This window comes from Brienomyrus brachyistius, chromosome 2, assembly GCF_023856365.1.
Source record: "Brienomyrus brachyistius isolate T26 chromosome 2, BBRACH_0.4, whole genome shotgun sequence".
Classification (NCBI taxonomy): domain Eukaryota; kingdom Metazoa; phylum Chordata; class Actinopteri; order Osteoglossiformes; family Mormyridae; genus Brienomyrus; species Brienomyrus brachyistius.
The window spans coordinates 4196334-4219172 of record NC_064534.1 but is presented as its reverse complement, the minus strand read 5'-3'; the positions used below and the strand labels follow the sequence as shown (position 1 = coordinate 4219172).

Below are 22839 nucleotides of genomic sequence, written 5' to 3'. Positions count from 1 at the left end.
TATAGTGATCATGAGATGTATGATGTTATGATATTTACTTGAAGGGTGGTGTGTCCCCAACAGGGGATTGCAGTCCTGCCTGTTTGCTCGAATTCTGTGCAGATTTACTCTGGGTGTTTCCTGTTCCAACATTCATACATCCATCCGGTTACCCTGATCAGAGTCGGGGGGGGGGGGGGGGGGAGCCTACCCTAGGTAGTCTAGGGGACAAAGCTGGGAGCGTACCCTGAAGGGGTGAATCACACAGTCAGGTCAACCTTATGCTGGCCTTTCGTTCAGGGGTGATTTTAGCATGTTTTTAAGATTGTAGGCACATGAGGGGCTATAATTTATTAGCCAATGATGTGTTTTGAATTGGTGAGTGACAGGGGAGGGGGCATTCTGGGGGGCCAATCAGCTTTCTGCTGGGGCCACTGCCCCTGTGGCTCCGCCCTGCTATCCAGTACGTTCCCTTCCTGTGATAGGCTGTGGGCTCAAGGTGCTTCTCTACTGGAGAAGTGGTGATGGAAGACGAATGCATGGATGAATATCTACTGAGGGGAATTTTAAAGCACGTGAATATCAATGAAAATTATCAGTAGGTTTATATATTTGGGTCAGAGAAGGATGTGGTGACGTGTGGAAAGGATAGAGGTCAACCAACTGATGAGAACGAGAACATGGATTTTGCCTGTGGATAAGCCATGGTCTTCTTGGGAGAGAGAGGCATGAATGCATCAGATCCTTTACACTGCAGTGCTCTGGGATCACAAACGCCTCGTTTGTGCTGCTCATACTTCACATCTCCAGTGTTGGGGCTTCAGACTCTCATCTACATGCATGGAGTCCATGTTTTCTCCAGCATGCAGAGAGACAGACTGACACCTCTATATTGCTGTTGTTGTGTGTGTGTGTGTCTTCTGATGGACTGACACACCGTACAGGATGCAGGGTGCCCATCTATGGCTAAAAGGCAGGATGGATGAATCTGTCATTTTGGCATCTCCAGAGCATTCATTCATTTACCTTTTATGTGAGGCGTTTGCACACACTGTTGAGCCATTGCTGTGTTTTTAAGCTCAGCACATTATACAGACTGACTTGCACCTCCCTCTGCTGTTCAATGACTGGGCTTTTCATCATTCATCACCATGACAGTACAATGGCTGGATTTTTAAAAAGCTTTTAAGCTTTAAAAGTGAATGGGTGCTTATATGGGTACTTTCATTTGGCGTCATATCCCTGGAAGTACTCCCAGTCGGCATCAGCGTGACAGCAATTCCTTTACTGGGATGTTGAGGAGCGAATGGAGGAGTTGGTACAGAGAGGGAAAGATAGTGTGTGGCATCAACATGAGAGATGTGTTATTTATAATGACTGACTGGGAGAAACGTCTCAGACCCACATTGTGAATATGATTCACGATTCTGTGGACGAATCCCACAGCCGTAAAACGCAATGTGCTGAATAATTTCACAGGTGGTCATGGAAACCCTACTGCACTTATTCATTAGGATGCAAGTCAAGGTACACACTCAAGAGGACAACACACACACAAAGACACACACTGTGTGCTGACATGATCACACTTCAACGAAGACACTTACATTCACATGATCAGACACCAAGGGTATTTTACGCACCTGCTTATCGAACAGCTGTGTGTGGAATTCAGTGTGTCACACGCATGCAAACTCCACACACAGATCTGACAACCGATCCATTGTTAGCTACCAATGCAAATCACATAGTAATTTCTAGAGTTCATTTGTGTCAGTGGTACCACAGACACACACACACACACACATTTGTATTCATATTTTGACGAGGACTCTCCATTCATTTCTATGGCGAAAACGCTAATCCCCACCCAGCCCTGACCTTAACTATAAGTAACCAAACAAAATATGAGACTTTTGACCTTTTTGGTTGACTGATCGTGTTCACAAATTTTCATGATATTGAGGGGTACCGAAATGGTAAAAATGTGGTCGTCACATTGTCAAAAAAGGAGGTTTTTACCTCATTATGGAGATACACACACACACACACACAATGTACATGGTAATAGTACATTTACTTTCTTTCACTAGCTGTGGAACTTAATGGACACTATTAGTTTTAAAATAATTCACTACATCAAGACTACTGGCCGTACCGAAAGTTTTGAAACAGGATATTCATCATCATCTTTAGGTAATAAAGTTGCATTGCAAGCAGAAGGTCCGGTAATGTCGTATGTATTACTCTTCTGTTCAGAATGCTTGTTAGTGTGCAATTGTTCTATCACTGGTGGAAAAATATGTGTCCTCGGAGAAACAAACTCTGCAGTTTTTAAGGCTGCAGGTCTGAGAGTGGGCGAGGTACATCGAAAGTGAAGAACAGATGTTTCTATCCCTGGGGACAAACGGCGGCTAGTTTTCTTCTTCTTCTTCTTGTTTAAGCTCCACTTGCTGAACCAGTTCCAGATAATTTCCCTGGGATACGTAAAATCCGAAAATCGTTCTTTAAATCACACGTTTCCCTACACGCATGTAAAGACGTCTGACCTGTAAAACTCGACGGCGTCCATCCGAGCAAAAACCCTTATAAAAAGTCCTCGTTACATTTTAAAGGATTTAACGCACAATGTAAACAGAGCAGCCGCCGAACAATGAGCGGGCCGGTGTAGTGAACACCGCGAACACTAGGGGGCGCGTTCCACACTCTCCGCGCCACGGAAAGGGGTGGACGTGCCTTCGGCACAAAGCCCGAGAAGCGTAGCTACAGTCGGTTAGTCCGTGACATCTGCTGTAACGGGTGTATCGACGGCCCCTCACACCCGTTACTGCCAGCTGGTCGCTCCCCGTTGCTCGGTTCTGAGAGATCGGACCTCAGCGCCGGTGGACCGCCGCACATCGCCATGCAACCCGACTGAGAAATACTGATTAAGCTTTTTTTGTTCTTTTTTTCCGGGGCGGTATTTCTCCCCCAGTAGCAATCGAGGAGAAGGACTGTCAAGCTGCAGCCCTGCGAGGGTCCCGGCTCGAACCATCCGGCTTGTGGCGTCGGGGACTGGATCCTGCCGGCCGAGGTCCGCCGGTCCGATTCGCACGGAAATCCCGGTTTACTGTGGGTAGGTGATACGATCGAAAGCCGGGAGCATGTTTTCAATTTAAACCCAACATGGAAAATTATTCCGCAAAAGCGGGGATGGGGGACTTAACTCTTTGTTATTTTTCTTGCTGAGCAACTGGTTAATAACTGAACCGATCAATAACCCTATCACCCTTAGAGAAGTTGTAAACAGCCGTTTATGCCCGGTAAAATCATAACTAATTCCATTCCCAGTATATGCGTTTTAAAATAATTTTTATTTTAATTGCAGATCTTGGCGACGATGCATTGACTTTTTAAAAATATTTTTATTTTCTTGCAGATCTTGTAAGCATATGCATCGACTTTAATAAAAAAAATATATACAGATCTTGGCTAGATTATAATTACGCCTATTTATTTATTTTTTATCACAGATCTTGAACATATCGTAGAAGATTAAAACGGAGATGCCGAACCGACGGATGGTTATCAGGACAGATTTCCAGGCTCCAGACTGAAGCGACAGAGTACGTATCCCCAAAGCCGATGTCACATAGGTGGCTTGTGCCCGGCTTTTGTGTGAGACGCCTCTTTGTTTGTTTACCCCCAGGCCGAATAGCGGTCTGCTCAGCCCGGACCCCCGTGTGTCAAATGGCGTTTCTCATGAAGAAGAAGCGCTTCAAGTTTCACACGCACTTCACCCTGGAAGAGCTGTCCGCCGTGCCTTTCGTCAACGGGGTGCTCTTCTGCAAGGTCCGCCTGCTGGATGGGGGGGACTTTACCACTGAATCCTCCAGGTAATCCGGAGCCCCGAATGAACCGCTGTTCTGATGAGTTGAGCTACCTATCGAGATGTGCTATATAGCCTTTCTGCGCATGTGCAGTTACACCGTTTTGGGATTGGGGTTAGTTTAGGTTAGGATTAAGGTTAGTTCTATCGATTAACTCGACAAAGTTGTTCTACTCGGCTCTACCACCGGCTGTACATGCTGCGTGGATCAACAAGGTCTTAACTCTTACTTTATAGATACATTATTAGCGAGGATGTGGCACATTTTTCTTAGTAACCAAAGTTTCTCAATAGGCTCGGCTTGTGTTACACTTGTCTTTCGGTGTTATCTGATCCAGACTGTGATGGTCTTTCGGAGATAGGCGGAAACACTCGTCCTGTTTTCTTTGCCCATCCCAGTAGCGCTGCCCTGCGAAAGGAACGGTTCCCCCGGTGATGTGCACCAAAGCGGCTTTTATGGCCTTACGGGAAAACCTTAGTGTTTTTTTTTGTGCCGGTGTGTAATAGTACACGCTTTTTACGCTGGGGGGGTTTCTCACCTGATGAAAAAAGGAAGGACAGATAGCATGCAACAAAACCCTGAATACTTGTTGGTACAAAGACGCTCGAGAAGGATGCCAATTTGTAAAAAAATAAAATAATAAAATGTTCACAACCATAGTATTTAGTGTACTGTACAGAGATAGCTCGGGGCTGTTAGCTTGAATGGCACTGTGGATAATATTGATGAAAAGAATAAATATTTTTTTCCTATAGCAGTCAAAACACATGCTCTTTGTGTGTGTGTGTGTGTGTGTGTCCTGCCATGAACTGGCATCCCATGCGTGATGCCCTGCCTACCTGGGATCAGCCCGAATTGGATAAGAGTTTATTAATGTCACTAGTATCAGCTGCTGATTCACGTTCCCCAGACTCTGGCTCTTGGCCGTAATACGTTCCCTGATCTCTAAACTGCAGAACTTAACATAATGCTCTTCTGAGCACTGACTGTCAAACAAAATCTATGCATTTAATAAGACAACAGCTAAAAAATCGTTGCAGTAACGTTTTGTTTTGTTTATGGTGCCGAGACCTGTGAGTTTTGAATATTGCTGTTTTGGGCTGTCAAATGTAGCCAGACTCAGAGTCGAATCCAGTTGTGAAATTTCTGTGCCTTGTCTCCTAGGTTTTAAGTCTCGCTGTTACAGCTGTGTTCTGCCATCCTCTCCAACCCCACATGGACCTTTTGCTGTGTTGACCTTCTCCTGTTCAGCTTGTGTGTTTTTTCTGTTTGATTACGCACTCGAGAGCGCTGTCTCATGTGAGGGATCCGTCTGGACATGTTCCGGTCTGTGGCGTGCATCTACACTCCTGTTGAGGAATTAATGAGAAGCCGCTTCCTTCGGTTAATTAGGGCTTCTGTGTTTGGTGTCTTTCATGTCCTCAGGTTGATTAAGGGTTCCTTTGTGTTTTCCCATTAGGTGAATTATGGCTTCAGTGAGTTCTCGCTTGTTCTCGCTTGTTCTTGCTTGTACGCAGGGCTCTGTGTGTTCTCTGCCGCTGTGTTTGTGAGGAATATGGGGCACGATATGTGGCTTCTCGTCCTTAAATTACGGGTCCTGTGCTTAGTAAGATTGCATAATTGGGTTAATTTAGGGTTCGACCTGTGTTCCGTCTCTCATTATCAAGTTAAGCAATAGTTCTGTCTGACGTCAGTCTCTCGCCACGGGGTTATGGTCTGTCTGTTCTCTCTGTCCCGTGCACCATCCTTCGGTTTGGACACAGGGTGCTGACACGCCAGCGTGATGTGCTGTCTGGTGATAAGCGGCTCCAGACCTTGCTAACTGCTGCAGTGAGGTTATAGGGAAACAGGAGATTAGTGCTGTAGGAGCAGATTACGAGCCCTTTTCCAGTTTGCAGACTCTGATTGGACAGGGCTTAACCTGCATTACCATGGCATGTGCACTGTACTGTGAGTACACTGGTTTGCATATGATTAGAGACTCTTTTATGCCCCCACCTGTTTGACCCCCCATCACCACACCACATCCGTACACTCTAGTTCTGCATTGTCGCAGTTGGCTCTGTTGTGCCCCCTGCTGGGCGGTTTGGCTTGCGGGTACGCTGCACCGGATCTGTCTGTACCCCCTGACAATGCCAATTTGTACTCCAACAATATTTTAATTAAAAAAAAAAAACTTTATAACACAACTGTTGGAATGTGCATCACTAAGAACAACAATAAATGCCATTAAAAAATGAATAATGCAACGCTGCAGCATGTTTTCCTCTAATGAACTGTAGTAACCTCTCTGTCACTCCCGCGACAATCTGCACAGTCTCCCATTCCATTGCATTTGTCCCAGTACTTCCCAGGTATGTTCATCCAGTTCAGGCATCCCTTGCTGATGTAAATACTCCATCAGTCATGCCGTTTTGGGTCCACGGCTGGGCCCCCCGACCCTAACTTGCCAGTCTCTGGTTCCTCGCCTGCCCCATTCGCCCATCTCCCCGCGGGATGGTGCGGTCTGCAGGTGTCTCTCTGATATCGGGTCCGTGACACCTATGACTTCACATGCAATCGGGACAGAGGGGGGTCACTTTGTTAATCACGTTATTGTACCCTGTCTGTCATCAGAGCCTGTTACTGCGTGTTACCCCCGGTTACCACAGGTCACTCGTTCAGCAACAGAATGCGTGTCCGTAACATGGGCTGCCTTTCATTTCCGGTCTCTCTTCCTTCTGTCTCCGGTGTAAGCACGCCCTTCTCCTGGGCGCTCCGGATATGTGCTCTTGAAACCCTCATCAGTTACGCTAAATGAAGCAGATCATTGTTTCTCTGGAAGCGTGGGAAACAAAACTGGGACCTCTGGAGATTATCCGAGAAGTCGTGGCGATTGTCTGAAAGGAGTTTGCCGACGTGTTTTAGTGAAGTGAAACTCGATTTGGCCAAGATGGGATATAAATGGGGACGTGTAACAGAGTGGCTGGTGAGATTTGTAGCCGCTGGTTGTAGAGCCCATGTTCTGTGTCATGAAATTTGTCCCCCCTATGGGCATAATGCCCCCCCCCCTCCCCAGACCCTGGTAGTCATCTGAGTCTCCATTCTGTGGGGGGTGGGGAACCAAAAATGATTTGTTCAGGTTGAGATTTGGTGAGGACTCACTGGGTTTGCGTCCTCGCTGGGAAGGTGGGGGGAGACATCATTTGATAAAAGTTCACTGGTGTACCCCTCCCTGTTTTCTAAGAATGTGATGCATTAATTACAAAGTCCCAGCAAGATCTTACACTAAAAAAGCTTTAAAAGTAGCTCCGATGAAGAGCTTGGATCTCATAATGAAGGGCTTGGATCTCGTAATGAAGGGTTTGGATCTCATAATGTGCCATGTTAGTGTGGAGCTGTGTATCTCCGACTCCACAAGCCTGCGTTTTCTCTGGGTTCATGTCCCCCTGGCCTGCACCCATGCAGCAAATATCAAATTCTGCTGTATTGCCCTCAGTCATGTTTCTTCCCTTTGCATACTTTGTCTGCGGACGCAGCCCATGTTGTATGTGTATCATTGTTTAATCCCTTCAAGCTGTGTGATTTCCCTACCAAGCGTTTTGGGGTCCTGGGGGAGTATCGGCTGTAGCGGTGAGTTTCTGCCGATCCATTAATTCGAATGGATTGTTTTGTGGGTGGGGTCTCCGTGGGAGGTGCAGGGGGAGGGGCTAGGGGCGGGGTTGGTGCCTCGGCCTCCATGACTGCAGATTAGATTCCGGACCTTCTTTTTTCGTTCCGGAGGGTTCTGGCTATGATCCTGTCACGCTTCACCTCCAGGCTGCGATTCCCATCGCTGTCACGCTGTCGCTTCCCAGCCGAATCGCTTCATGTAAACCCAGCAAGAAGGAGCATAACTGGAATGACTCAAATTCCTACCTCCGCTCCCATTCCAGCCTGTCCGGGGGGGGGGGTGATGGCACAGCTCTGAATACTGCCTAGAGAAGAGCAGAGGGACCCCAAGAATGTGAATCCTGTTATTTTTTTTACGCCGGCCTACCTCACTTGATGATCCTCCTTAGGATTCCTCCCTTCTCAACATGCTGGAGTGGAAACCGAATAATCAGGGATCCCAGTGCCAGGAATTGAGATTCTTGGGAATCCCCGAGGAATGATTTCAATGAGCCGCCCTCACTTTCAATCATACATGTGCTCGGAATTGCGAGCACACATGCATATGCACACCCGCATCTGCTACAGTCAACAATAATCAGCTGAAAGGTTTTCGTTCTTAAAAGGTCTCCCTCGTTAACGTCTCTCTTCCTCACTCTAACTCCATCACACGCTCTGTCTCCCTTCATTTCAGTTTAATTAATATCTTGAGAGCTCAGCTCCCATCGTTGGACGGAAACCCGAGCAGATCGTAAGTCGTCTTTTCCAGGAAGCACGAGGTTTTCCTGTCATAATACAAATTTCACAGAAGATGTTGCAAATTTCTGTCCCCTGACTCAGCGGATGGGGGGGGGTTTCCTGTGTTAAAGATGTTAATGAGTTGCCGCGTAAAGAACTAGTTGGCTTTGACAAGTGAATGAGATGGTGCCACATCCAGCCAGGAGCGTCTGGCTTAGACAGAGAGCCGTTTTGAGGTGTAGATTCGGCTTTTCCACGCCTCCGCCTGGGCTGCACGTCGCCCGCCTGGGCATGACCCTCCTACCACCAAAATTAGCTCGGCCAAATCGGGAGGCTGCTGTTTTTGGTTGCTGCTTCAAGGCCCTCTCAGTTTTTCCCCTTTCCATCAGACTGTGTTCTTGCTCCTACTCTGTTCCACGCTTGCATGGCCTGGCTGTTTGGCAGGTCGTGGGGTCCAGCGACTGTGGGGCATCTGTTGGTGGAGAAAGATTCATTGATCTCGACTTTGCCGATGATGCTGTGATCTTCGCAAAGTCAATGGAGGCTCTGATTGGGGCTCTCAAGAGTGTCTGGGCTTGCGAGTGTCCTGGATAAAAACCAAGATCCAGGCCATTAATGACCTCTTGGGCGCAGCCATCAGCAGCGTGTCCGTCTGTGGAGACAATGTCGGCTTATTGGAGAGGTTCACTTACGCCGCCAGTGACATTCATGTCTCTGGTGACTCTTCCTATGAAGCCAGCAGACGGATTGGGAGAGTATGGGGGGGGGGTCATGAGGTCACTGGAAAGGGGTGTGTGACGTTCCTGATGTCTTTGTAAGAGGATGAAGGTCCAGGTCTTTAGAGTCCTGTTGCTCCCTGTCTTGCTGTATGGCTGTGAGACATGGACACTATCCAGTGAGCTGAGATGAAGATTGGACTCCTTTGGTACTGAGTCTCTTCGGAGAATCCTTGGGTACCACCTGTTTGACTTTGTGTCGAAGAAGCGATTGCTTAGGGAGTCCCGAATGAGGCACGTTACCTGCATTGTGAGGGAGCGTCAGTTACGGCACTATGGCCATGTGGCGCGTTTCCCTGAGGATGATCCGGCTCACAGGATCCTCATTGCTGAGGACCCAAGCGGCTGGACCAGGCCAAGGGGACGCCCACATAACACCTGGCTACAGCAGGTAGACAGCCATTTCCAGAGACTGGGACTGGACCATGTGTTCACCTGGAGGGTTGCCAACCGGGACTCCGAGGTGTTTCATCGTGTGGTGGGTGCGGCAATGCGCTGTCTCTCTACCTCCCTGCCTGTCTCTCTACCTCCCTGCCTGTCTCTCTATCTCCCTGCCTGTCTCTCTACCTCCCTGCCTGTCTCTCTACCTCCCTGCCTGTCTCTCTACCTCCCTGCCTGTCTCTCTACCTCCCTGCCTGTCTCTCTATCTCCCTGCCTGTCTCTCTACCTCCCTGCCTGTCTCTCTCTCCATCTCTGCTTGTGTCTCATTGTCATTATCTGTATCTCCCTGCCTTACTCTCTCTGTCTGTCTCTCTCTGTTTCTGCCTGTCTTCCTCTCTATCTCTCTCTCTCTATCTCTGCCTATCTCTCTCTCTGTCTCTCTCTTGGTTTCGGTTTGTGGCGCTCTGGGTGGTTCTCGGTGGCCCCCGCCTACCCTTGAGTCTCTGAGCTTTCCCCCAACCAAGTTGGAGATATTCTCACCTTTTACCGATCTGTAAATCAAACACCATTTACAGGTCCCATGGCTGCGATGACTGATGGGCTGATGGGGGGGGGGGGGCTTGGCACTATCTTTTTTTAAACTTCCCCTTTCTTGTTGATTCAGCCTCTCCAGTCATGCCCCCCTCCACCAGCTTTTATGTGTGCTGTTCCTTTCTGGGCTGTGGAGTGCGGAGGTGTGGAGTCTTTGTTGGGGGGAGGTGACTGGGATTTGAGTCTCCCCCCCCCCCCCCCCCCCCACTCTCCCTGTTGTCAATGTTGGTAAGCAAGGCGTTGCCAGTTGTTGCTGCTGTCATGTAATAATAATACACCGTGAAAAAGCCAGAGCAGAGACCAGTAACTGGTCTGAAGGACATTTTCTATTTTATTGAATTCCTAAACCTTCTAAACTTCATGTTCTGCTGAGCAAGATTGTGATTGGGTTCCCGTCTGTTCTTGAACCCCCAGGATACCGGTGTAAACAGATCCTACACCTACCAATGCTATGTCCCTGTAGCCCCCCCCCCCCCATCATCCAGACCTTTGTCCTCTTGGGGTCAGCTGAAGGCGGGACTCCGAAGCTGCCCTCTGATTGGGCCAGTCCACGCTTGCAGTGTTTATCCACCAAATACCGATATAACAAAGCGACTGTTTTGATCGTGTCTCAATCCATTAGTCTTTGTGGCGAAAGGTAAACAAGAAGGTCTGATGTCATCTGGAAAGGGGTTTTCCAGAAGATCTGGCAGGTTTTTACTCCTTAAGCACAGAGACCGTTGGCTGCTGCTGTGAGCACCTTTGCTCAGAGTGAGGATTGACAGGCCTTGCAGTGAGGAAGGCGGGAGTGCCGCGTCATCTTCCGGTTACCATGGCAGCTGTCGTCCTGTCTGCACGGAGCCGTAAAAGGCCACACCATCCCCGGAGACATTAAAAACCAGCGTCGGGACGGTCTTGTGCAGCCTTAAGCGATGCAGCTGTTATTGCGGCGTATTGCAGCTTAGTGATCCATAGTGGCATTTCACATGCCATGCTGAGCTCGAAAGGTTCGAGTTCTATTGGAGTCAGAATAAAGCACCTGCATCTGATCTGTGTTAATAAAAGTGGATTCTTCATTTTTTGAGTGTTAAGAGGTAAATAAATATACCTGTGCAGCTTCCGGCTGCTGCAGCTGTTCTGACTTGCTGCATGTGGTTTCCATGGCTGCAGTCGCCCCTGGTCTTGTCTCCTGTTTGGCATGCCCAGATGGCTGATCCCCCCCCCCCCCCCCCCCCCCCCCCCGCCATGCACACACACTCCTTGTGGAGACTTCCTCTTTCATGTCGAGTCTGGCCGGGTGTTGTGACTCGACAATGTCCGAGGGAAGCACAGGGTCAGACGATGACAAATCGAGGCGAGAAGCATTGGGGGGGGGGGGGGGGGGATTAAATTTGCATTAAATTTGACTATTAAGACACCTAAGAGATATCACACAGCAAATGGTTCTGACATGCTGCCTTGTCGGCTCGCTCATCCAGGTGTTCCTGCTTGTTCACACTTTCTGCCGGGTGACTCAGTGTCTTAGGAAGGTCTGTGACCAGACGGTCACTGGTTGAAATCCCAGCATCGGCTGGCTGATTTCGGCGTTGGGCCCCTGAGTGAGGCCCTTAACCCACAATTGCTCCAGGGACTGACTGACCCTGATCTGTCACTTTGGTTATTTAAATAATAATAAAGAAAATGGGGTTTTCTTTTGGCCTCAAGTACCCTGGAACCGCACATCTGAAACCCAACACACACACACACACACACGCACACACACACACACACACACACACACACACCAGGGCTGGATCGCTGGCTCGAATCCTCAGATGCTATGGATGCTGTGGATGTCGTGGTTATCTGTATCAGGGGTGTTGAATCAGAGCTGCACCTCAGCTCTGCAGGGTTGGGCAGCCCTGAAATACACACTTAATGTTTGCTTGGCCTTCTAAGTGCAGCGCTTTTAGTACACGGCACATTCAGTATCTTCGCTTCTCCGTTGACTTTTAGTTGAGTATTAGTACCAAAAGTTCCGGTACCGAAAGTGCCAAACCAGCTGGGGTACGTCATTGGTACTTCGGTACTTTGGGGTGGGACCGCGCACTTTCTTTATCGATGTGTTTGGCTATTTGCATGACCAAATACAAACGCCTCCTTGAAAACAGTTACGAACTCAGAAAATAATTATCAACGAATTTAGAAGAAATGCAATTTGGTCGTAAGAACATGCACAACAAAAAGATCCGGATGGCATGACAAGAAAAAAAAGGATGAGAAAAAGTATTTTGTTGAATACAGACGCTCCTCTACTTACGAACTTTCAAGTTACGAATTTTCTGGGCATCCATGCCTTTCTTGAACAGACCTGTTTCCTTGGGCTTCGAACCCGATGTGCCAAAGTACTCACAAATAAATGGGCTGCGGCATTTAATAGGAAGCATGTTTAAGGACAGAGTACTTTAGGCATCGATCTGTCATGGCTTGTAGCTAAAGACCAGCTGCTGTCTGTTTTGGGGAGATGACCCAGAAATTCTGATCCCTATCAGAGAGGGGGGGGGGGTTACACTGAACAGGGGAAGCCTGTGGGCAGTGCCCCCCAGAGCTGGAGGTTAAGGGCCAAACCTAGGATTTAAACCAGCAACGTTCTGTTCACAGACAGAGTCCTGACCTGCTTTGCCAGGCACCTCCTTCTGTGGTGCCCCTGGGTGTGCTAATGAAGCCAATTAGCACTACAGTTAAGCACTTTGAGGTTCTCTGGCGTGAACTCCCTCCTGGGGAGACGTTAATCTCTTAACTGGGTCTCACCTGGATCTGGAGGCTTGTTCATCTGGTCAGTGTACGGCCCAGGATAATGCGTAGTTCATACTTTATGCTTTCTGCATGCGCTTCCATGCCCTTCCAGTCCGGGGACGGTCGATCTGGAGATGCGGATGGTGGCGCTCGACGTGTGCACACTGCAGTGATATTACTCCAGCTGTCTCGTTTACGGTTACTGTTGCTGAATTGGCACAGTGCCATTGTGCCACTGTTAATAAATACGTATAAACGCACATATTTATACATTTATAAAGCAAACTTAACTGTACGTGTCTGTATTGCTTAGGTTTATACTTATTGGTCAATTAATTCTATGTTTTGTACTTTAAACAGGCACAGTGCAGTTATAATTAGTAACAGAAAACCATTGCGAGGGATCAGAAAAGTCTCAAGAGCTGCGACATTTATTGTTTTGAGCTGAACAAATCGAAAGGACAAGTTTTACATACCTGCTGCCTGCTGGATACATCTGATCAATTATTTTGCACCTGTGTAGTCGATGCATCAGGTTTCCGCTAGACATAAAAATCTGTGCTACACGCTCACCGTCCGCAGCCAGCCCCTGATGACGATGTTTACGTCATGTCCCCTCGTCCGGCTGAAAGCACACGCGGAAAAATAAAGCATTAATCGGCCTTAAGATTCCATTTGAGTTAAGCTTGATGGAGATCCCTACACTGTAGTGTGGGTGTGTTTCTACCAACCATGGCTGTGATCGTCTATCTTCTCTCAGTGCTCAGTGCAGTGCTGTGGGACAGACTGCAGTGCTGCGGGACAGACTGCACAAACGCTGGTCTCGAAAGGAAATCAGTCACTTAAATTTCATAATGGGGATGCCGAGGGCTGATAGTTGCGATAAAATGTGAGAGAGTAGGGAGGAAGGTTTTGTCTGGTTCAAACAAGGTCCTGATTGATTTGATGAAAGATAAGCTGTCATTCACAGGCCTCACACAGGACTGTCAGAGGACTTGGGACTAAACTAAAAATTATCCGTAAACTCACAACCTGTGAGCTGAGGCTGCTTTCAGGGGCGGTTGGAGGGAGAGTAACGTAACAGCATGGTGCGCAAACACAAGATGGAGCAATACTGTGCTGAAATGCACGTCCTTCCCGTTTCAGTGCGTCACTCGAAGGCAGCGCTCATTCAGAAAGGGATGCTCACTGCTGCGAGTAGCTGACGGCCATGTTTTTTATTAAAAACGCGTGTGTGAGGATCACCGTGCGGAGAATGTGCGAGTTCGTATTTACCGCATTGTAAGAATCAAATGTCCCCACAATGTAGAAACACCTGTTACCTTTTAGCTCACGGGGTCATTTTTCAGGCCAAGACAATATACACCTCAATTTTATAAAAAGGTCTGTGAATGCAGTCAAAAAACTAAAAAATGCCAGAAGTCTCATATTTTGTTTGGTTGGTTACTGTTAAGGTTAGGGCTGGGGTAGGGGTTAAGGTCGTCATTGTTAGGATTAGGGTTATGCCCGTAGAAATGAATGGAGAGTCCCCACAAAGATATGAATACAAATGTGTGTGTGTGTGTATGTGTGTGCGTGCGTCAGTCTGTGTGGTGCTTGTGTGGGTGTTTGTGCCTTTTGTTTCCTGCCTGGATGCCCGACCCCCCCCACACACATACACACACACACACCTCCCTGTCCCCTCGTTCTCTGCCAGGGACAGCGTGCCATCATAGTGGCCGGTTCCTGGCCACGACATCCCCACCGGGTCTGCATCGCCCCAGCTGGTGGCCGCGGAGAACAAGGGCATCTTTATGCCACCCGACTGCCGAGGCCAGCTGACCCGATCGGAACCGAGCCGTCGCTACTCGCCATGACGAAACCGGGGCCCTGGGTTCGACCACGGCCCCCCGCTTGCCGCGTGACTGACTCACTTTACCCTCTGTAGCGTTGCCATGGAAAACACTCTGCCGTAAAACTACCAAACAAAATAACAAGGGAGCAGCATTTTAGCAAAAAGAAGCGACTCTGTCAATCGTAACATATTTTAGCTTCGGTACGGCGTGCTGCTCGGCTCATTACTGGGCCCGCTCTCGTTCCTCCCATTGTAAGATATTTTTAGAAACTCAGTCCCCAGCCACAATTGCTCCTAAAGGGTGACCTGCGTGGGCTACGCAGGCGGAGTACGAGTGGGTGGAAATTCGCTTTGGTGAATTCCACTTGATGTGAACTTTTTTTGTGATTTTTGAGAGGGCTGCGTGGGTCTCTCTGCACCCATGTGATGCAGATGGAGATTGACAGCATATGATAACCCACCCCCACGTGGCTCTCAACGCATCAGTTCTCAGTAGTAAATGCTGTATGCGTGTAATCCTTTAATTTTATTAGCTTTTAGCTTCGGCTGTTTCGGTGGCTCAGTGGGGAATGCTATGGCCTCACGCCTCTAGAGCTGCACGGTTGATTCCGAGCTCTGCCACTGTGTCTGTTGGTGTACGTGGTCTTCCTGCTGTCTGGCAGTTAGGTGAACTGGTGCTTCTAGCTGGCCCGTGGCACGGACCCTTTCTGGGACAGTCTCCAGGCTTCCCCTGGCCCTCGGCTGCATGCAGGCTTACGGATGTTATTACTTTTTATTACACATTGCCGAACAGCTTGGCACGGCCAGCAGAAGGGTCCTGTTTCTTGATACTGGAAGCCAGTAAGTGGCTCGTTATGCTTTGTGGTCTTGGTTAGGCTGCCATGCTTTGCCCTGGTGCTGATTAGGGAGTCTCAGCCGTCTGGGATTTTCGTATCAGTTCCTGCAACGGACACCGGCTACGGATCGTGCGTTTGTGTATTTTAGGAAGAGGGGGTGCGGTGTGACCCGCTATCCACAGCACTGTGGAACAGACCGTTGTGAGTCACATCACAGGGTTTTCCATAAGGCCTGTAGCCTCGGGATTCCAGGAAGGAAAAAATGTCTTGCATCCCCATCAAAAGCTCAGTGTAGCCAGTCAGGTGACGTTCCTGGAGCGTGACCAATGTGACCGTGGGCCGCTGCCTCGCTCACACTGAGCACAATGGTCTAGTTTATCCCCTGTACATGCCTCCCCCCCCCCCTTGCTTGACCATTCTGCGGATTCCCATTGATTTCAAGATGCCAGAAATAGACATGTGTTCATGGTGTCCACGGAAACGCGAGAGGCTTATTTGCATTCTCTCCCGTAGGCAGCTGAGTGGAGGAGGAGGGGGCGGAGCCAGGGTAGGGGAGGAGTCATGGTTGGGGCGGAGCAAAGGTTAGGGGTGGAGCCAGGCAACAGAGCAGGCCAATCACCACCTGTCACACTCAAAGATACTCGAGGATATTTAAGAGCTTAGTGCTCCCTACAAAATCCAAGATTTCAGATGTATATTTAATTTTATCCAACGTTGGCTGCATCAGACTGGAATTTTGTTAATATTTAAGCTTATAATTTATCATTCTAATTGAATTTTACCAAATGATAAATATATGTATGCGCTATGTGCCGTTCACTAGCTTGTATTCACTCTGTGTTTGAAGCTGCAAGGTACTTTTTATTGCAGTACCGAATCTTTTTATGCTGTGGTGTGAATGAGCAGCACGGCCGTGAGACAGGAAGTCGTTGGGACCCCACAGCCTTTCGGTGGCAGCCCCCGCGACCTGCCAGCCATCTTCCCGTTTTCCGTGCCTCGACGGGCTTTCCTGTGCCCCCCCGGGGCAGCCTGTGGCTCAGCGTGAGTTCGCTCTACCGCAAACAGGAAGGTTAAACATACCGTTTGACAAACGTTACCGCTTCCCTCACAGGTAACCCTCCATGTTTTCTGTGCATGTCGGACTGGCTGTTGAGACCCATAATCTATTTGCCTTTAACACCTATCACCTGCTTTTAAGTTGTTGGCGTCGCATGCAGTTACTCTGCTGCAGTACGATGTTACAGACGTGAAGTTGCTGTAGAAGCGGCTTCTCTCCTAGCATCGCACAAGCTTGGCGGCCTGTGTTTTACCGGCAGGGCCATCTGCTAGGCCCCGTTAGATCTCTGCGGGATGCGGGGGGTATTTCCAGCACTTTGTGAGGATCCCCTGCTCCCGCAGGGAGGCTGCAGCTTTGGATGGAGCCGGCGTCCGTCCGTCATTTTCTCCAAAAATTGGCAGATGAACACGCAGCACAAACAAGGCCTGCTCTATTTAATACAGCAGTAATTACTTTGGTTTAGTCAAGTTTGGTTGAAAGCTGCTAACATGAATATAGATTCATATTAGCAGAAGATAGAAGATCTGGTGGATCAGCGGAGGGGAAGGTGTGATGGGGCATTTTAATCTGAGATGATTCTCCAGTGTCCCAGGAGCCAGCAGGGGATTTGCTGTGTAATCAGTGCTTGATGCTGCGCCACACACTGCTGCCTGACTTCATAAAGCCCTGTTAGATGCTGCACAACTAATCAAGCCTTCGGGCTCTTCCGGATCATTCCAGCATGGAAGGACACGCTCCCCCCCCCCCAGCATATTTGACTCATGCCGCAACTTCTAGTTGCCTTGGATGGTGGATGCTGATGATTGGGGCTTGGGGTGGGGGGGGGGGGGGGTGTGCTGTAAGCCAGTCTTATCGAAGCATCGTGGACAAGTGGGCACAGAGGTGGGCTGTGATCAGGAGATCTGCCTGGGGGGGGGAGAGGGGGGAGGTCACAGGGAGGTCAGATTGAAATTTGTTTTGTCTCTTAAAAGCTGTTGCGTGGGAGTGTGGAATATAATCCCCCCCCCCCTCCATAGCACATTCCAACCAGCACCTGTAACCCAGCCCCCCCTCAGACACTGCATGGGGGAGAGTTGCGTAACCATACCGACGGCTGCATGTGGGGCTACGGCCACCCTCCCCCCACCCTGTAATGTTTACCCCCGTAACCTGATCGTACTGAGGGAATGGGCCAAGCCAAGGCCGACCTGCGGCTCCCGGCTTGTCTGGTAACTGTTGTACGCAGAGGCTGCTATGTGTGTGTAGTGGCGGAGTGCAGCCAATCAGATTGGAGAGTGGGGCATCTATACGGGAACAGCCATTGGTTAATGCACAGAATCACATGTGGCAGGAGGACTGTAAATATACCCAGCTTCTCTCACTGAGCTTTGGCTCTCTGTCTTCTTTAACTGGTAAACTCAGTACCTATAATATCAATAATATTGTTACATACCTACCTTATTCATTAACTGCAGCCTGGATCTTCTCTCATTTCCCCTGCTTTACTGTAAGAGGTCTAAATCCCGCCAGTGTCTCTCATTCGGCCCGGACCTGAACGGCGCACTGCAGGCAGTCTACGCTGGTGTGCCCTCCTCTGCACTGTCTTGAGTGTGTGCTCACTTGGTCTGCACTATGTCGCCGCCCTGCTGGCGTGTGACTCACTGCAAGCCCCACCTTCTCCCTCTTCTGGTGCTTCCGAGTCTGTAGCACGGTGACATTTGTCCCTGGATCGTGCCTCTAAAGACCGACAGCCTGTTTGTAGCTCCTGCTCCTGTAGCGTCATGGAAACGCACCATGGAAACAGAGCTCCCCTGTACCATAAACACCCAAAGCATCTTGATGATGAATAACAGGCTGGCGTTGCTACAAGGCATCAGAACAAGCCCCTCCCCCTGCTTCTGATGTCACACAGTTGTGCCTTATACACAAAATGGCACGTTTTTGGACTGGGGAAATGTTCCTGTCAGCTGAAGGCTGGGACTTGCCCACATCAGAAGTGGGGGGGGTGTTTCCAGGAAGATCTGTGTCCCGTTCCGACACCCTAACCCCCTTTCAGCTTCCGGACCGCTTCCCGGCAATTGCCGCGTGCCAGAAAGGAAAAATGACGTTTCTTCCCTGATTCCAGGATGTGCGTGTGCGTGTGTTTCCGCGATCGCGTGTGCTCCTGTCTGTGCATGCGTGTTAACACCCATACATGTTTGTCGTGCCGGAAAGGCACCCGCACTGCGAAATTCAGGGGTCTGTTTTACGTGGCTTTGCCTTGGCGAAATCAGCCCTCGTCTGCCACCCGGCCTGGAACCTCCCACTCTGCATGGGGGGGGGGGGGGGGCAAGGGGCTTGGGCCCAGGACCTGCCCTTTTCTTGCTGTTTCCTGTTTTCCCCTTTCTCTAACAGAGGGGTGAACTCTGTCCTGCACACCTGACTTAATGGAGTGATGGGGTCGGCCAGCAGGGCGGCAGTGTGGAGCGTACCATCAGGCACTCGTGCCGGGGGAGGCAGGGCAGCTCATGCAGGCAGAGACCTGCCTGACTTGCCCAAACTCCAGCAGGGGTCCCCCCGTCCTTCTCACGGCACGTGTGTGTGGCCCGCAGGCAGGATCCCTCTGGCTTTGTTTTCACCCGGCCTCACGAGTGACAGGAAGGTCGATAAGGACCCCATTGCCCTACGCGGCGGACAGATTGAGTCATGCAGGGCCTTTGTCTCTCCTTTTCTGAGCGGAGAGGCCCCTTGAGCTATAGTGCATCCTGAGGAAGGGCCCCGTGTCCTGTGAGATCGCTGTCAGAGAGCGTTTCGTGGGTCTGCCGTTTGTAACTTTTTGTTTTTTATTTTTGATAAGGAGTGATTAGAGGCCTTTGGCATCCTGGGGTGTCCAGAAGCAGACAGATATCCAGTTTCCTGTTCCTGGGTGGCAGCTGGGTTGCCTTGGGAATACGTTTCAGTTCCCAAGGATGGAGTTCGCCCAAACGTGGCCGCGTTTTCCCGGGGGTACGGCTACCATTTTCATCCTGTGGAAAAAAATGACCAAAGTTTGCTTAGTGTTTAAAAATGCAGCAGAGGAGGGAGGCAGCGCTGTCACTGGACCGCGCCGCTGTGGTTTATTCAGGCGAGTGCCGCTCGCTGAGGTTGGGGAACATGTAAACGAAGCCCTCTGTTATGTCAGAGGAACAAAAGCAAAACAGTCTGCAAACAGTCACTCCCCCTGACAGTCAGTCTCCATGGGTTTTTTTGCACTGCAACAGCTGTATCGCCTCTTACTGTAGGTTCCTCTTGCTCCTTAAGTGCTACGCCACCTGCTGGTTCACTGTGACACAGCATAAAGCGTTTTGCCAGCCTTGCTCACCCTGTCAGCTGCCGGCTCAGAGCACAGGGTCTGCCACGTATCCAGCATCCCTGGAACAGTTTTGGGGTCAAAGGCCTTAGTCAAGCCCCCCCTCAGCGATATGGTTACTGTCACTTGGAAGATTTGACCCAACACCCTTCTGCACCCAGGCTCACATTCCTAATTCCTAACCCACAAAGGAAATGCATGGGCCTGTGTTGATTTTTTGGCTTTGTGGGGATCAATTTTGGATTAATCTTCAGAACAAACATCGTTTGGAGTCTTTTTTTTTAAATAAGTCTTTTCCTGGTAAGGGGATGAAAATCAGTCAGTGGGTTAAAGTGATGGAGTCAGTAGGGAGTCCCTGCTTAGCCAGCGATGGGACATGAGTGTGTGTCTGGGTTCGGGGCGGGAGGTGTGGCTGTGACTGACATCCCTGTGTGCTGGGGTTCCTGCCCCCTGGCAAGGGAGGCGGGACTTGGCAGTGGGGGTAGGAGGAGGGGGGGGTAGGCTGTGGCTAAGAGCGGAGAGCCAGTGGGACACGTCTGCCTTTGTGGCATCCTTGGGAAACCCGGTCATCTCTGCGAGAGGCTTTTGTTGTGTCCAGACAAAACTGGAAGGAGGACCCATGTGAATGTGTGTGTGTGGGTGGGTGGAGTTTGAGCCCCTCCCTGCTTCACCCACGAGGGCCGGATTGTTCCTAATTAAACCGCCTGCTTCCTGATCCCCCCCCTATCAAGTTTACCCACTTTTGTGTGCGACACAAAATCCTCCGGGTCCACGCGAACAATCGGCCCATTCACAGCGGCACTATTGGGTTTCGCTCCCTCAGACCGTGGCGGGGGGGTGATGATGGAGGTTATCGAGGACCCCTGTGGAACAGAGCGGATGAGCCGCAGTCACCTATCGGGTTTTACTGCAGGAATGCCTTTAATGTCCTAGAGAGCACCAAGAAAGGGAACTCCTCCATGGCCCCAGAAGAGTGCCCCCCACTGGCTGTTTGAGGCCATCGTACTTACGCGATGGGGGTCTTTCCCCCGCCACCACCGTCTTGTTTTCACTTTCACCGGGACCCTGAATTTCCGGGTCACTCTGCTGCTACAGACAAACCTGAGAAATGTGGAGGTTCTGATTCTTTCTTTTTTTAACTCTCCGCCATTTTCACTACCCTCTTTCTTTCTTTCTTTCTCTTCCCTGTCTGTCTGTCTCTCCCCCCCCCCCCCCCCAACCCCCCAACTCACCAAATCGTGTTGCGGTGTCGGGCTGTTTGCCATTGCCATGGCGAGGGTTAAGAATGCCGCTGGGAGTTGGGCGGCTCAGGGAGAGGTCCCCCCCCTCACCCCCCACCCCCAAACAGAATGAGGGAGAAGTGTGACCCCCGGTGGCCCCCATGGACAGCTAGAGAGTAAGGTGGCAGCAGGTAGCACAGTGACCCACGTGCCACCCAGGCACTGAGCACGGGGGGTTCGGATTTAAAAATCTTGTCACTCTGCTAGATGAGGGCGTGGCCACAGCAATGATGCGATTGCTGGGTGCACGGGAGCCTTCCGCCTCCGAACACCTCCGATTGGCCACGCGGTCCTAGTGGGAGTGGCCAGGAGGTGGGGGAGGAGCAGCAGCTTGAGCTCGATTGACCTTTTCCCCTTTTCATTTGGAGGCCAGCTGTTCCTCTAAAGCAAGATGTCTGTGTGTGTGTGAGCTGTTGTAGATGCCGCCCCGGCACCCCCTACCTCTCCCCCCCACCCCCCACACACACACACACACTCTTTAATTAGCCTTTTTTTAGCCCATTCTGGTACCATAGGCAGAATCTCCGTTTTCATGCTTTGGGGACAAAACTTTCGTTTGAGAACAAGCTGGGGTCCGTCACCCCCTCACCTTTCCCCTGACAGCCCCTCTGCTTTAGCACGTAGAATTCTCCATTTGCCCCAAGCTGCTGTTCAAATATTTATTATTGAAATAGCCTACAAGTTCATCCACAGAAAACAGGCTTTCGATCCTGTAAAAACACTAAGTAATGAAATGTGCTCTTCGTGTGAATTTACCTGTCACTTCTGAAATCTCCTCACGGCCCCTGATCTGCATGAGGCCGCAGCAGCTTTGCCTGCAGACAATGGGGACAAAGCGTGTCCTGATCTGAACCCTGGCAGGGAGGGGGGGCGTAATTCCACTCCGCAGGTTGGGATTGAGTAAACGGGAACCGTCCCAACTCTGTGCCTTTAGGCTTCAGCTTGGCAGCTTGCGAATGTCTTATCCTTGTCAGCCATTAATAAGATCTGGATCATGTTTTACCCATTTTGAGGACATTTAGTACATAAGGTGTGCTGTGTGTTCCTGCAGGAGTCCCTAAAGATCAGACACATAAAATAGCTCTACGATTTAAGTATAAAATTACTAAAATTTAAACTGAAGCTAAAATGTATAAGAAATAAGTAGAAATATATCTTTACAATACAAAATAATATGGACTAATAAATCTGCAGTGAAAAATAACTAAAACTAAACTGGGTGAAAACTGAAAACAATATAAAAATAAAAACTAAATTAAAATGAAAACTGTAATAACGCTGCTCTGAAACCACAGTCTCTTTCCTGAGCCTTTAGATCAGCCAGAAAGCTGATTTGGCTTTTACATGCCAGCAAAGAGCCAGTTGGCTCATTCGTGGGTTTTTACATTCTGGCTGAGATATGATTGGGATATGGGATATACCATTATTCTGATTGATTGATCATGCTTGAAAAGCCATAGCCTGTGTTTCAGTCTGTTCGTCTTTCCCGGACACTGGGCTGAGTGGTGTGTTTCTGTATGCTTGTGGGTGGATTGGGCACGGCCATGTCTCCGGCACAGGACTTTATCGGACCTCAGACTGGGCTGGGTGGCCTGGCCCGTCTGTTCCAGTGCTGTGGGCGTCTCTGCCCAGTGGCCGTGATTTTCCGCTGTTGTCTTTTCTCGCGCCATTGTGATCGTCACTGTCCTCCCCGGCCTTTCAATGACAGCCCTGCCATGACTGCTTATTCAAAGCACCTTGTCACCCGCCGCCCACTCTCCAGGTAGGTCTGCTGGTCCGCATCTCCATGGTAACCCAATACTGTGCC

At 49.8% G+C, this 22839-nt stretch overlaps 1 protein-coding gene and 1 long non-coding RNA gene across 3 annotated transcripts in view; one reads left to right on the top strand and one right to left on the bottom strand.

Moving 5' to 3' along the window:
* Window positions 1–2675: 2675 nt before the first annotated feature.
* Window positions 2676–22839, top strand: part of fam102aa (family with sequence similarity 102 member Aa) — a 33799-nt gene continuing 13635 nt past the window's right edge. Inside the window, exons 1-3 of one of the 2 annotated variants that reach the window (XM_048994430.1) lie at window positions 2676–3094; window positions 3492–3584; window positions 3668–3854. In XM_048994430.1, coding sequence (XP_048850387.1) covers window positions 3709–3854 — 146 coding nt within the window. In that variant the 5' untranslated portion in view covers window positions 2676–3094; window positions 3492–3584; window positions 3668–3708. Of the gene's footprint in view, window positions 3095–3491; window positions 3585–3667; window positions 3855–21493; window positions 22795–22839 lie in introns of those variants that run through there. The other variant, XM_048994421.1, reaches the window with a different exon arrangement.
* LOC125719829 (uncharacterized) lies at window positions 9415–9720 on the bottom strand. Its single transcript, XR_007385219.1, has 3 exons — window positions 9660–9720; window positions 9560–9619; window positions 9415–9519 (listed from the first exon to the last, which is right to left on the bottom strand). It is a non-coding gene; the product is annotated as an uncharacterized LOC125719829 (long non-coding RNA).